This window comes from Euprymna scolopes, chromosome 19 (genome assembly GCF_053919585.1).
Source record: "Euprymna scolopes isolate OS-2025 chromosome 19, ASM5391958v1, whole genome shotgun sequence".
NCBI classification, from domain to species: domain Eukaryota; kingdom Metazoa; phylum Mollusca; class Cephalopoda; order Sepiida; family Sepiolidae; genus Euprymna; species Euprymna scolopes.
The window spans coordinates 94,673,314-94,689,866 of record NC_136500.1 but is presented as its reverse complement, the minus strand read 5'-3'; the positions used below and the strand labels follow the sequence as shown (position 1 = coordinate 94,689,866).

Below are 16,553 nucleotides of genomic sequence, written 5' to 3'. Positions count from 1 at the left end.
TTGTTTCTTACGTGCAGTTTTAAAAAGAAAAAAAGAGAGAACGGTTTCCCTTACTATTGGTTATAAAGTAAGGGTCCAATATTTATGCATTATTTTGAATATTCAGACTACTGTTCGCATGAGAACAGTGGCCTGAATAATTGAAATAATAACAATTATCAATCCCTATTTTAAAAATATACAAACATAATATCTAATGTTTATGCTGAAAAGCCATCAATGCGATTCGCAATTCTATTAAACATGTTAAAGTTAATAATAAAATATTACATACCATAAATAGGATTGATTTTAAGCAAATACGAGGGGCGTGCAATAAGTAATGCCCCTGACCCACTTCCAGTTGTCTGATCTAGCTGAAATTTTGCATGTGCAATGATTTATATCTCTACGGGTTATGTGGCAAATTACAGCTCTGAACTAACTGTGGTTTCTGTTTCACAGGTGTTTGAACTGAGTCAGGTGTGAAATGGAGCCTGTTGAATGTCGAGAAGTGATCCGGTTTTTGTATATGAAAGGACGCACACCACAAGAGACTTTTGATGAAATGAAAGAAACTTATGGTGATAATGCCCCATCATATGACCTTGTAAAACGCTGGCATCGTGAATTCAAACATAGCCGGAAGTCTGTGGAAACAGCTTCCAGACCGAGTCGCCCCCCCCCTTCTGCCATTGATGAGGCATCTGTCCGTCAAGTTGAGGCTGCCATTTTGGAAGATCGACGCATTACTATTCGCTAAATAGCCCAAGATGACAAGATTAGTACAGGGTCTGTGGAAACTATCATTCATGACCATTTTTATATGCATAAGGTGTCTGCCAGATGGATTCCCAGATTGCTCACATCATTCCAGAAGCGAGAACGCGTCGAGTGCTCGAGGATCAATTTGGAGATGTGCCAAGAAGATGAGATAAAGTTTTCAAAAGACCGATTACACAGGATTAAATCTGGGTCCATCACTATGATCTAGAAACCAAAGCCCAGTCAATGCAATGGAAGCACTTGGACTCACCACCTTCAAAGAAGGGAAGGATGCAGCCCTCCGCTGGCAAGGTCATGCTCACAGTCTTCTGTGACCAGGACGGAGTAGTGATGACAGATTTCCTGGCAAAGGGTACCACAATTACAGGAGCATGTTATGCTTCACTTTTGAGGAAATTAAGGGAAGCTATCAAAATCAAGAGACGGGACAAGATCAGAAAAGGTGCCCTCCTCCTGCAGGACAACGCTCCGGTCCACAACTCGTATGTCGCCAGATCAGAAGCACGGGCGTGTGGTTATGAAATCCTCCCCCATCCTCCCTACTCTCCTGACCTTGCACCCTCTGACTTTCACCTCTTCCCAGTTATGAAGTTGTTTTTGAAAGGAAAGCGTTTCCCAGATGCTGCAGCCTTGATTTCTGAAGTCACATCATGGTTGGAGGACCAACCTGGGGTGTTCCGCAAAAACAGAGCTGCATCAAACGATGGTAGAAATGCATAAATCTGGGTGGTTCCTATGTAGAAAAAGACTAATAACTGTGCCAAGTTTCGTTTCTCTACTGCTATGGGAAGTGGGTCAGGGGTATTACTTATTGCTCGCCCCTTGTACTTAAAATAAAGAACATGGATTTATGCGAGATGAAAAGTACAAATGAAATAAGTCAGACAAAATTTTGAACGTCGAATTATCAGTTAACGTCAAAATTTTGAATGTCGAATTATCAGTTAACGTCAAAATTTTGAATGTCGAATTATCAGTTAACGTCAAAATTTTGAATGTCGAATTATCAGTTAATGTCAAAATTTTGAATGTCGAATTATAAGTTAACGTCAAAATTTTGAATGTCGAATTATCAGTTAACATCAAAATTTTGAATGTCGAATTATAAGTTAACGTCAAAATTTTGAATGTTGAATAATCAGTTAACGTCAAAATTTTGAATGTCGAATTATCAGTTAACGTCAAAATTTTGAATGTTGAATAATCAGTTAACGTCAAAATTTTGAATGTCGAATTATCAGTTAACGTCAAAATTTTGAATGTTGAATAATCAGTTAGCGTCAAAATTTTGAATGTCGAATTATCAGTTAACGTCAAAATTTTGAATGTCGAATTATCAGTTAACGTCAAAATTTTGAATGTTGAATAATCAGTTAACGTCAAAATTTTGAATGTCGAATTATCAGTTAACGTCAAAATTTTGAATGTTGAATAATCAGTTAACGTCAAAATTTTGAATGTTGAATTATCAGTTAACGTCAAAATTTTGAATGTTGAATAATCAGTTAGCGTCAAAATTTTGAATGTCGAATTATCAGTTAACGTCAAAATTTTGAATGTCGAATTATCAGTTAACGTCAAAATTTTGAATGTCGAATTATCAGTTAACGTCAAAATTTTGAATGTTGAATAATCAGTTAACGTCAAAATTTTGAATGTCGAATTATCAGTTAACGTCAAAATTTTGAATGTTGAATAATCAGTTAGCGTCAAAATTTTGAATGTTGAATAATCAGTTAGCGTCTGATTCAAAATAGACAAAATCATGGGAATAACTTTCTACAATAGAAATAGTCTTCGAAATCCAAGACAAAAAGACAATCATCTATTTATTCAATTGTTGATCAAATAATATTAAAGGAAATTCGGATAGGAAATGTTATTTGTGGATGTAGAAATATCCAATGGAGAATGGAGAATGCATCCATGCTTACAATGTGTTCAAATAGCATGCTTAGCGACAGAAATTATATTTCAAATTTCAGTGAGAAATGGCGACAAAGAGATTTTATTCTAAATATAAACAGTTACATAATTTGATATTGCAAATAATTAACATGTAAATATAAAAAATGAAAAATACAAAATATGTCAATATAAAAATGAAAAATGCGAAGAAATTGAAAACATACCAAAGTGAGAATTTTAAATTCCCCCAAAATTTAACAGAAAAAAAAAATAAAACTGAAAAATACAAAAATACTGAAAAATACAACCCCTTCCCAAAAAAACCTGAAAAATACGAACAAAAAAAAAAAATGGAAAATACAAAAAAAAAAAAAAAAAAAAAAAAAAAAATGCAAGCACAAAACTCGGTGAATTTAAGAAGATAATTTTCATAAAAGAGAAAAAGTTGGTCGATTTTGTTTCTTCTAATTTTGAAATTGAACTCGTCATCCACCCAACGAATACGTTTCAATGATTTTCAATCATAAATAAACAGCCAATTTAATTTTTACCCTCATCTTATACACCATAAACATTCCTATTCTCGTTACGTCGCCAAAATTAGGCAACATCAATAACAGATGGGTACCACACTTACAGGAGCCTATTTTGATATATCAGGCGTGGAAGAATGATGACCTCCACTTGAAAAAAGTAACATCATTTCTCCTGACCGGAATATACATGCAACTAGTGATTATTAATCAATTTACTGTTCCCTAGAAACTTCCTTTTTGAATGAGAAGCTGAATAGACTTTCTGTCTCTACCCAAATTATTCCGCTAAAGTTATCTTGATACGTTTATATAATTTAGTCTATGTACCTTAGTTTCTTGTAATTTCCATCTAAATAGTATGTATGAATATAAGAAATGGTGCGTTTATATAATTTAGTCTATGTACCTTAGTTTCTTGTAATTTCCATCTAAATAGTATGTATGAATATAAGAAATGGTGCGTTTATATAATTTAGTCTATGTACCTTAGTTTCTTGTAATTTCCATCTAAATAGTATGTATGAATATAAGAAATGGTACGTTTATAGGATTTGGTTTAGATAAGACCATATTTAAAATTATGTAAAGCTCATTTCATTTTGTGAATACAAAATCAAAAATAAATATTCTAGCTTATAGCTAAGATTTATTTTATTCGTTTTATGGCATCTCAGCTATTTTTGATGTGGTTCAATAGCAAACAATAATTGCTGTAGATGATTCATTGTATACACTTAATTAAACGTAAGTTACTATTTTTATCTATAGTTGAGGAAGGGAATGATGATTCATAAATTTTAGAACAGTATTAATGAACGTTTTCATGCATTATATTGTTACAAACAACAAATAGTAAAACTATTATAACTCAGCATCCATTTTGATTTGATCATTTATATTTGTTTTGTTTTTTTGTTTTTTTTTGAAAGCCATAAACATTGAGGAAGACATTTTGCCTAGATGATCAGTCGTTACAGGATTTTTCTGAAGTCAGCTCAACTTAAAGACACGTGACTCAAGAATAAGTCAGATTAACTCAGTAGAAATTCTGGAACAATCAATCATGCATGAAAATGTGAATGCATCATTGATTACACAAAGGATCTGATAGGATATAAATATTGCAGAAGTCAATTCGATAGTCTGCGGCAGTAGGGCAATTATACATCATTATTAGCATCATAATCAGCATCATTATTAGCATCATAATCAGCATCATTATCAGCATCATGCAGCATCATAATCAGCAGCAACAGTGCCAGCAGAAGAAGCAGCAGTAATAGAATCAGAAAGAAGAAACAGCAACAGCAACAACAGCAGTAAGGAGGTGATGATGGCTCAGTGATTAACGATGCGGCTTGAAAACGTAGGTGTGCCAACTTCGAACCCAGCTTGTTCCGCAGCAACATTTTCACTTAGGAACGTTGGCAACAAGTACATGATATTCCTCTAGAAAGAATTCCTAATATAAAGATATTGGGGAAACGAACGTCAGCAAATTCATAAGCATGCTCACAAAAAGCAACAGCAAAAGAAGAAGAAGAAGAAGAAGAAGAAGAAGAAGAAGAAGAAGAAATAGACAAAACAAGAAACAATAAAAAAAAAACGAAGAAGCAGAAGAAGAAAAAAAGAATTAGAAACAGAAAAGGAAGTGGCCAGTGTTCGTCTGAGCTCCAATATGGTCCCTCTCGCCAAACATTCATGAAGCTTAATTCGTCTAGCTTAAACCACCATCAATAATTTCCCCCACTCTTTATCTGTACCTAAACCTAAACGTAGATTCCATGAACAAAACTTATTTCTTAGAACTGCACACCTGTGGATCTTTCTTCCGTTTGCCCGCTTTTCAGCTGACTACAATATGGTCGTCTTCAAGTCCAACGTAAACAAGTTCTTGATGAGCCGTTCTCCTCGAGTAATCCAATTTACCAAATTTGCACTTCTAACGATTACTATGATATTGCCCCTTTAACTACTGCACACTCTTTAACCATTAACCTCTATTGGTTGATAAGTGGTGATTCCTTTGTAAAAAAAAAAGAAAAGAAGAATGTATATTGATTGAAACGAAAGAATATAAAAATTACTTACTCTGTCGCTTTCCTTTATTCCAAGTAGTTTGATGGGCATCCATTGTCCCGCAGGAAGATTCACTATAAACAATGAACAAAAATAGATACATTTTTTTCCGGGTTTTGTTGTGTCTATTGCATGATTTTCATTACTAATACCCTTTAGAAAGATATGAATCATATATCCTCCCTCCAGCTATGGATTAAATAGTCATGTTGATGTCACGGATCGTTTTTATAACACCTCTCTGTAATTTGATGACCACTTTGTGACGTAATCAACTGTGCCCTATTATCTCCATCCTTTGTTTTAATAACCGTTATTCCTTACCTTGACTTTAATAGCTGACGTCACAAAACGATGACATCATCCAATATGCAAGATCCTCGATTTGACTCGTAAATGGACCAGTAATTGTATTTGCATTTTATATTATTAAATATCTCCCCCTCTTCTTCCCCGTCTCTTCTTTTTCTTTCTTTTCTTTCTCTTCCTTCTTCTAATAATTATCTATAGCCTGTGTGTTATTTATTTTGTGTGTCACGCTTACATCCGAGTGACTGTCGTTTAATTGTTATAGACTTCCATTTCTTATAATAAATAATTTTACCAAGAATTCTTCATAAGTTCTGTTTTCGGTTCTGATTATAGCTGATTGCACTTAAGACATCTACTTTTTGTATCTATTTTTACGAATAATTCTTCATAAGTTTTGGTTTCGGTTCCGATTATAGCTGATGGCTCTTACGTAATTTATTTTTTTTATAAATAATTTCACCAAGGATCCTTCATAAGTTTTGGTTTCGGTTTCGATTATAGCTGATGGTACTTCAGTAATCTATGAATAATTTCCTCAAGAATTCTTTATTAAGTTTGGTTTCAATTTCGACTATAGCTGAAGGAACTCACACACACACACACACACACACACACACACACACACATATATACATATATTCATAAGCTTAGATTTCGATTTCGATTCAAGCTGATGCACCCAAGTCATATGGATATACTTTTTATTTTTGAAATCGCAACTTATATAAATGTAAATCGCAACTCATACAAAATATTTAAAAACTGATAGAACATTAACTCTATAATAATATATACGAAATCTGCAAGAATTAAAATATATTTAAGCGTACTTTACAACCGGGCTACGACGGGCGTCCCTGCTAGCTTAGATAAATACTTTTGCAGTTTTAACAAAAGAGCTACAATAATATCAGAGCGTATCCATTTTTTCTGAACATCTAAAGAATATCAACATCAATATATTACATATGAATGAGTGCGCCGTGGAATTTTCACAGGTCCTGCTAGTTATTAAGAATAATTAAGAATAATACTTCATAAGGGACGAATGATAGGTTTATGATGTTATCCATCCCTTTGTATCGTCATTTAATATGCACGCTGATAAACACGCAAAGAAATAAGCAATAAACGAAGAAACTTGCAAACAAATGAGCAAGGTTCACAGAGTTTTGGTATATTGTACACATTTACACATAATTTTAGTGTGTGTATATATATATATATATATATATATATATATATATATGTGTGTGTGTGTGTGTGTGTGTGTGTGTGTGTTTTCTCTTTCTGTTATATCTAGATACTTGACATTGTGTGCAGTTGAACTATGCCCATTTTACAAATGACATTAAGAAATTATAGTTGAAAAGAAGGTATGATTCCAAAGAAACAAATATAATAATAATTAACGTTAAACAAAATCCATATATGATTAGGAAAATACAGGAAACAAAGCATATTTGTTACGTTAGTGTGCGATCGTTACGGCTTTATCATGGGCTACAAAAATATTTATTCCTTTCTTTTTCTCCCTAACTTTCTCTCTCTCTGCTCTGCTCTAACCAAGTCTGTCGACCTCTTCCACAAATCCCAAAACTCAATCATGAAAAGTCTCCAAAAAGAATACACAATGAAACCCAGAACTACACTTCCAATGTAGACCCACACTACCATGTCTACTTCTCCAGCATGAGGGATCTATGTTCCAACCTTCCAGAGGTTGAAACTCAATTACAGGAAACTAAACCAGACCTATTATTCCAAAATGATACTGGCATTGAACCGACTATTTCCCTAGATGAGTTCATAATTAAAGAATACTCTAACATCAAAATCTGACCTCCAAGATCCCCATGGGCATGAAATATGTACCTACATTAGAGATGGCTTTCCATATTATAAGTATATCTCCAAAGAAGACCCTAAATTATCTTATATCTGGTTCTGGTTTTGGCTTACAACAATGCTTTTATATTTGCCTTTTATCGCCCCCACAACAGCAGAGTTACTATCTTTAAGCGCATATCTGAGAAAATTTTCACATCCTATCTGCTCATCCTTCGGCTAACATTCACGTCTGTGGAGACTTCAATGTTCACAATGAGGAATGGTTTAGCGACTCAAGCAAGACAGATGATGAGGGGAGGTTCTGTCACAATCTCTCAATTGCTTATGACCTTACTCAGATTGATCAGGAACCCATCCGTATGCCCGACACTGACGATCAGTATGCAAGTCTCCAAGACCTTTCTCTCACAACTTGCCCTTAGCTATGTTTATCCTCCGTTCTGTCTCCACTGGGATCTTCTGACCACTCGGTTGTCTCAGTTCAGTGACACAGACCTGTCCCCAACTTCTCTCTTAGGACTCAACAGAACCCACTCCAACCTTATGGCTCGGGGTTTCACCAAGACAGAATACAAATAATCCAACATGGCAACCGAACTTCAATATACGGTACATAAATGAAGTCTTATCTTTTTAGGACGCTGTCTCTAAACAGAAACTCTTCCAAATACTAACCTTTTCTCTATAAAAAAAATCATTTTTAGTTGACCCCATTTCATCGGAAATGCTGAAGAATATTTCAACAATATATTTCACAGAGACACACACACGCGCGCGCGCACGCACGCATGCACGCGCGCGCACACACACACACAATGAAAAAAAAAGAGAGCAAAACGTAGAAAGAAAATTCTCATTTAGATTCCCTTTACTTCAGTTTTGGACCGGACTTCCCCCTTTTACAAACTAATCGTTGCAAAAAAAAAAATGAATAATAATAATAATAATAATAATAATAATAATAATAATAATAATAATAATAATAATTGGCCTCGGGTTTGTCTCAAGAGACAATGGATACCCCATGCAAGAACGCCTGCGCGTGTAACTGTGAAGCAAGCGTGACTCCCTCACCAACCACACCTCTCTTGAATCGGCACTGCCTGATTCCAGTGACAAGGAAAAGTCCAGAACGACTTGAAACAATGCGGAGAGAAACAGAATAGCACATGCAGCACTTACCAGGTGTTATCTGTTTCTCTCTGGGAATTGTTGAACCTGACCAGTACCAAAATCGGTGACATTTGAGAATACCATTCTCAAATGTCACCGATTTTAATACTGACCAGGTTCAACAATTTTTAACTTTGGTCATCTAAGTGAATCGGTGCATGATTATGTCGTATCGCAAACAAAGATGATTTCCTTCCAAGAAAAAAACCTGAGATCTTTTAGCATCGGCTTCAATAAGATAGAATTAGACAAGTATGGGAAAAAGTCTATTTTATTATCTCCCGTAATTGTATGGAACTAGTATGTAATAACTGTGTTATATTTTCTTTTCCATACTCAGTTGTGCCCAACGATCAACACGCGCACAAAAACGTCATTCAACGACTCACTGCCTTCTGTGATCTAAAAACACCATGTAAGGCGAAAGAACGCGTTTCACACCAATCAAATAATCTTAATTAATGTAGATATATATGTGTGGGGGAGGAGCGTATGCATATATATAATATTCTTCAAATAATAAATGTTGCTTATCTTAAGATTTATTATTAACTAGCCTGGGTGCCCGGCGTTGCCCGGATGTTTGGAGGTGTGTGTTACACACACACAGAAAAAAAGTGATAGTAGACAGGCAGGCTCTAACCCGTACCACGAAGGAGGAAAAGAACATGAAAAAAGTAACGTCTTTGCTGTTGCGTCCATCGCCAAACTAGAAGTGCCGAAGGTTTAAATTAAGGCTAGTCAATCGAAAAGAGGGGATGATTTTCGAAAATATCGGCGAAAAAGGTACCCCCTCCCGGTAGAAAAGTGTCCAGTTGAGGGTGAATGAATTAATGTTTTTAGCCAATTTTTCGGTATTTAGCATCTGAAGGGTTGGGCTTCCAAACGATACTGATCTCATGAAAATCTGTCGCCTCTGTCGAAAGTTTACGGCAGACATACATACATACATGCATACATACATTTAAATAGACAGGTGAGATTTATATTAAAGAAGATTATTGTTATAAATCTTTATCAGAAAAGATATTGATCTATTTGTGTGTGAAATGAAAGTTTTTAAATTATCTATTATCAGAAACACTATTTTATGTTGTTTTATGCGTGATTGTACAAACCCCTAATTTATTTGCAACACAGAAGCACAGAGTAATTAATCAACACTTTTCTTAGAACAAAACAATGAAAAGTTTTATTTCGAAAGAAGAAGGACTGTGTCTGAAGTGAAAGAAAAGAAAAGAAACAGAATGTTCTCGTGTTGAGAGGCAGAAACTTGAAGTATGCCTAGGTTGTCCAGTGGAGGTCTTCAGTCAAGTAGTCGCAGCCTGGGAGGATTCAGTGGACAGAGAGTGAGAGGAGAGAGAGGTCTGTTTCTTTGGGGGTCGGAGTTCCTCTACTCGCTGCTGGATAGTTCTTTACTGGGGTAATTAGTTTCTTAAGGGACATATAGAGTTAATGTGCCCTATTAACTGACTGGTCAGTGTGTGGCCGCATCAGTTAGCAAGGAGGCATTAATCCACAAGAGAAAATAGTTTGTTGTGATGACTGCTACACTATATGTTAAGGCTGATAATTTGATGTTAAAGTTTGTTAATTGAAAAAAGACAAAATAAACATATTTTACCTGCCATGGAGTCTAATGCAGAGTTTCCCTCCCAGTCAGGAGTTTCCTCCTCCCTCATTTTGTCGATTACGTTATCACTGAAACAGAAATTAAAAAAAAAACATAGGCAGATTTAGATGCGGCAACAAGAAATATAGAATCACTAGTAAGACCCTCTTGAGATCCTATGGTTACTTTCTCCATCTATTTGCATATTTTACAGTTAATACTTATGTTCCCAAATACTTATGTTCTCAAATACTTAACTCATCTAGCATACTACGTTTTTTGTGTCAAAAATATATTTGTTGTATAAAATACTAAATATTCAGAGTTCATCTTTTAAAAAATAGGAATGGTGATAACGTATGTACAAGAAGAGTAATGATGATGTTCGCCGATCATTTGTGAAGGTGACCAGAGATGGCTCGTCAGATTGAGCCGAGCTTTCTTGGTATCTCCTGCACCACTCAGAATGGTGAATGAGTCAGTTCTTAAGTTCGTCGCACATTCCGGGTTTTTAAGCAAATGTTTATCTATAGAAAACCCGGATGTGTTAATAAGAACGTCTGTTGGTAGGTAAGTCCCATTCCTGATTTTGCTAGGTACGTACTGTTGGACTCTACTATCATGTCTTAACGACGTCTGACCCACATAAACAGCACTGCAACTATATTTAAATTTATAAATTGCATTATTATTATGGTGGGGGTAGAACGTCTTTGCGACAGGATATGAATTGCAAAATATCTAATATTTCCACTTGGTGGAGTAGAGACTAAAACTTTCTGCTATAGTTTCAAATAACAGCAAGGGGAGACTTGATTCCAAATATTTCTCATATGTTATATCTTCCCTCTTTTGGAAATAGAGTATGATTATGAATATCTCCAGTATCAAATAATCCTTATACAATGTGAAATGTACTTTCTCTCAGCGACTATTGATTAGAATTTAACAAATGAAGGCTCGTTGGAAAGCTAATAACCTGAATTGTGTAGCTTATTTTTGGCACATTTTTACAGCCATAAAATGTTTCAATCGTAGTCATTTGTTATCTTAGTTTTGCATATGAATTACAAAATATCTGATATTTCCCCAACAAATCAGATCTTGATGGAAACAAGGCTAAAACTCGTATCTATGGTTTCAAATGATCTGAAATAATAGCAAAAGGAGACTTACTTTCAAATAATCCTCATATGTTATATCTCCCCTCTTTGGTTTTTATACATAAATTAAATTTTACAGTGTATAAGGATTATTTGATACTAAAGATATTCATAATCGTACCCTAGTTCCAAAAGAAGTCGTAAAATGCGCTTAAATATGATATTTTGATTAATGCCGATTTCGTATTTATTAGTATATTATATTGGACCTAATACAAAGTAATGATTTAAAAAGTTAAAAAAAAAAAGACTCGTGCCACCAATGAGAATCGAAACAAGATATTTAGTTTACAATTTACTTTGACGTTAATGCCTGAGCTATGAAGACATATTTGGTTCAAGGTTAAAATTAAAATATGAACCAATAGCTATGACGTTATACATGCATATTCGTAATGCCGTCGTTCGACCATCACCTGGCAAATTCCTTTTTTTTTTCTTTTTTTTTTTCACACTTTTGCACTGAATTTCCCCGGCTAAAACCAAAAAATAAAAGTTTGCATGAGTTCGAATACCTTATGTATTAAGTTTCATGTCTGTAGACCAAAAACTGATAGAGGAGTTTGGTAGGCAATTTTTTAAAACTTAATATATATGCATATATATATATATATATATATATATATATATATATATATATATATATATATATATATATAAAGAGGTCGTGTTTACTATAAACTTTTTACGCAAATGTTACACAATTAAAAATAATGTAGAATACCTGCATGAGCATAATTATACGTAATAGTTAACTAAAGATGATCATCCCATCAGAAAACTGAAAAAAAAACTAATAGAAAATTAATTAAAAAAAAGAATATGCAAATAAGCTAGACCTTCTGAAGATGAATGCAATTCCATGACCCATATATAACAAGTATTTTCTTTTTAAATCTATCTATTATATCTATAAAAGTGAACGTGTCTGTGTGTGTGTGCGTGTGTGTACATTTTCCTATGCAATAACTCTGTCAGTTTTCAGTCTATAGACTCAAAATTTGATATACAGGGTACTGAGATTTGGGAAAATCTTTGTAATCGGTTTTCGACCAGAAATGGCTGTAAAGGGGTAAAGGTTCAACGATTTGACCTTTGAGAACTCCTCCGACGATTTGGGGTCTAAACACTTGAAATTTTAGATATAGGTTCCTTGGACATGGATCTAAACTTAATAACTTGATTTGAGCCCAAAACAATAAATGTTAAGGGGTCATAATAGGGGTCAAAGTTAAAAAAATTGACCGCTTTTTTTTTTTTTTTTTTTGCTCAACATACACCTCCAAACACACGGGCAACGCCGGGCTGAAATGCTAGTATATCTATAAAAGTGTGTGTGTGTGTGTGTGTGTGTGTGTGTGTGTGTGTGTGTGTGTGTGTGTGTGTGTGTGTGTGTGTGTGTAAATTTCCCTACGCAATAATTCTGTCAATTTTCAGTCTACAGACTCGAAACTTGATATACAGGGTACTGGGATCGGGGAAAATCTTTGTAATCGGGTTTAAGCCAGAAATTTGGCTGTTAATGGATCAAAGTTCAACGATTTAACCTTTGAGAACCCTACCAAACTCCTTCGCCAATTTTGGGTCTAAACACTTGAAATTTTAGATATAGGCTCCTTGGACATGGATCTAACTTAATAACTTGATTTGAGTCCAAAATAATAAATGATAATGAGTCATAATAGGGGCCAAAGTTAAAAAAAATTGACCGTTTTTTTTTTCTTGTTCAACATACACCTCAAAATACCCGGGCAACGCCGGGCTGAAATGCTAGTAAATAAAAAAAAGATTTCTTGGTCTTCGAGACTGGATCGAGGTGCAGTATTTGTTCTAGCGCTTCACTTTTTTCACTTCATTTTTTTGGTGTCGGTTAATGGAGGAGTAATCCTTCATGACTGATAATTTTTAAAAAATTTTGTTGCTGAATAGAGTGTCCCTTTTCTGGGAGCTGGTTTCCCTCCACATTAAAAACCGACATCGTGTCTAACTCTACTCTTCTGGGGAGGCAAGTAAACAAACAAAGAAAACAACAACAAAAATAAATAGAAAAAAGGGTATTTAATATGAATGCAAAAAAACAAAAAAATTATATGAGTTTATATATATAGTCTTCCCTGGCGAAACACTCGTTGGAAAATAATTTTTCTATTTATGAATAATACTTATCGATATTTTATTTGTCAAGTTGAAATCATAGAAAAAAACATCATGACAGTATATTTATTCTTCCCCCAAATAGCGAATGTCGTTCAGCACTAAAGCAAAAAATGCAATTAAAGGGACGCAATTTATTTCTACAACTTAGTTCCCTTGAAACTAATCTAAGGGGCATTACTGTGGCAAAACATAAAAAATATGCATAATTTTCCATTACATTTTTCACGTACATACGTGAACAAATGTAATGGAAACTTTTGTCTGCTGCTCATATTTCTAAAATCGTATATATATTTTCTAATAAAGGTGTAATGTTCCAATATCAATTCTGTTATTATCTCAATGCATCCGAGATTACGCCGTCCTTCAAAAAACAAAAACAAATTCAATCTCCATTTATATAAAATATATTTATGTTTGCATAATATTGCTTAATTTGATAGTTTCCTAATTTCACCGTTTATTATATATATATATATATATATATATATATATATATATATATATATATATATATATATATATATATATATATATGTGTGTGTGTGTGTGTATGTATGTATGTATGTATGTGTGTGTGTACAAGTGTATATATATGTATATAATTTAAAAAAAGAAGATATTTAAAAATACATGAAAATGAATGAGTAATCAACAATAAAGCAAGGGAAAGATGAGCTTCTTCTGTCAAAAAGTGACAATCACCATATATATATATATATATATATATATATATATATATATATATATATACTTGTTTATTGTTATATAAACATGCTCACATCCCGCTGCTACAAATAGCCACTTGTTTCAATCAAACAACAGATATCATCAGGCAGCGACTTGACTATTCAAAAGTTCATATTATCAGCTCTTTTTATTGAGCACTATTTAACAACCTCGTTGAATTCATTAGTCCATTACTTTTGAATATAAAAAAACCCGCGCATATATATATATATGTGTGTGTGTGTGTGTGTGTGTGTGTAGTTTTTTTCATAAATATATACATAGATATATATATATATATGTATATACATATATACAGATATATATACATATATATACATACATATATATACATACATATATATATATCATACATATATACACATGCATATATACATATATATATAAATATATATACATATATGTATATAGATATACATATATATATATATACATATATATACATCCATATATATACATACATATATATATACATATATATACATACATCCATATATATATCCATATATATACATACATATATATACATACATATATATACATACATATATATACATACATACATATATATGCATGCATATATATACATATATATATATACATACATATATATATACATACATACATATATATGCATGCATATATATACATACATATATATATATAGACATACATATATATGCATACATATATATGCATACATATATATATACATACATATATATACATACATTATATATATATATATATATATATATAGAGAGAGAGAGAGAGAGAGAGAATGAGAGAGACAGAGAGAAAGAGACTAATCCTCACGAAATAGAAAGGCAGAAAATTGTGTGTAGCTTAATTGCCATGTATATTTTCAAAACTATATATATGTGTGTGTGTCTGTCTGTCTGTCTGTCTGTGTGCATAATCAACTTTATGTTAACTCTCATCAGAAAGAAACATGGTTATTACCCAATATCACAGTTAAGAAATTATATACATATAACATCTAAACTGCGTCAATCACTTTATTGCAGATTAGTAAAATATCAATATTTCACTAAATATACGGCAGAACAAAATGAAAATTATATCATCAAACGACTGCTTTAAGATTAGTTAGTTCCAAAGATTTTATTCAAATTAATGCGATATTCACAAAGTTATTAAATTTTCTTTATCGTGGAATTTCCACTGTTCATCGCTTTATTGCAGGTCTGTTAAAATATTGTTTTATGGCAAAAATATAATGTCTTACCATGCGAACTTTATTTTTAATTATATTTTTCTTTCAAAGTATAATAAAAAGCAACATCCTAGGTGCTAAGCCACCATGTTTTAAATAACTTAAAACAACTTTTTGGCCCCGGGGAAGTCAATTGTTTGATCTCAAAAAGGAGTTGAGGCTCTAGCAATATCATCTATGTTCTCCACAACGCATCCTTTGAAGTAAATTGCTCCCCTCCCTCATTAACTCCTCTTTTTAATATTGACCAGAGAAATTTATATGGTTACGGTCTGGAGAACACGGTGGTCAGGTCATGAGAGTTTATCCAAAGAAGTCCATAGATTCAAGGAAAGCTGTAGTCGCCCTAGTAGAATGGAATGGTGCATTGTCATGCATAAAAATCATTTGAAAGCGACGTGACAACGGTAGGTCATCTAGCCATGGTGACAAATGTTTATCCAAAAAGGCCGTTTACAAACTTTTACGATAGGAATGTACGGATGCACGGATGCACAGCTGAGGGGAAGAAAAAGAAAACTAACATCCCCTACTCCCTCCAATTGCCTGATATCATTTTCAGACAGCCTTTTGACTTTTTGATATTTTGGGCTTCCGTTTAGTTTGTTTTATTCATACGAAGCCAGAACCTCTCGGTTTTGAGGGTTAATTATACTATTATTTTTTTTGTACAAACAAGGTGTTTTTTATTAATTCAATATCTTCGGAATTTACTAATTATCTTTGAAATAGACATAAAAAACTAAACTTTTGCCAGCAACGGGAATTGTTGGCAGAAGAGAAAAGGTGTTTACATTTTGGCCAGGATTGTGTACTTGCAAAGAGAACAAGCCTTTCCGACGTTTACGGTTGGAGGTGTAGAAGTGTAACATGTCGTCGATGGACCTCCAATAGGATTGGGATCTTCTTCTCAAAATCTCGACTAACCATCGCTTGTATAATAAAAATAATATACTTATGGGCGTTCGAGATGACATCTACAAAAAATCTCCATTGCGAATGTGGGTTAC

At 33.5% G+C, this 16,553-nt stretch overlaps 1 protein-coding gene across 3 annotated transcripts in view; it reads right to left on the bottom strand.

Moving 5' to 3' along the window:
* LOC145239846 (uncharacterized) overlaps nt 1-16,553 on the bottom strand; it is a 42,674-nt gene that overhangs the window by 16,996 nt on the left and 9,125 nt on the right. For 2 of the 3 annotated variants that reach the window (XM_080103397.1, XM_080103398.1), the window contains exons 2-3: nt 10,249-10,325; nt 5,301-5,362 (exon numbers count right to left, since the gene is read on the bottom strand). In XM_080103397.1, the coding sequence (XP_079959523.1) occupies nt 5,301-5,362; nt 10,249-10,306 (120 nt within the window). In that variant the 5' untranslated portion in view covers nt 10,307-10,325. The remainder of the gene's footprint in view (nt 1-5,300; nt 5,363-10,248; nt 10,326-16,553) is intronic. The other variant, XM_080103399.1, reaches the window with a different exon arrangement.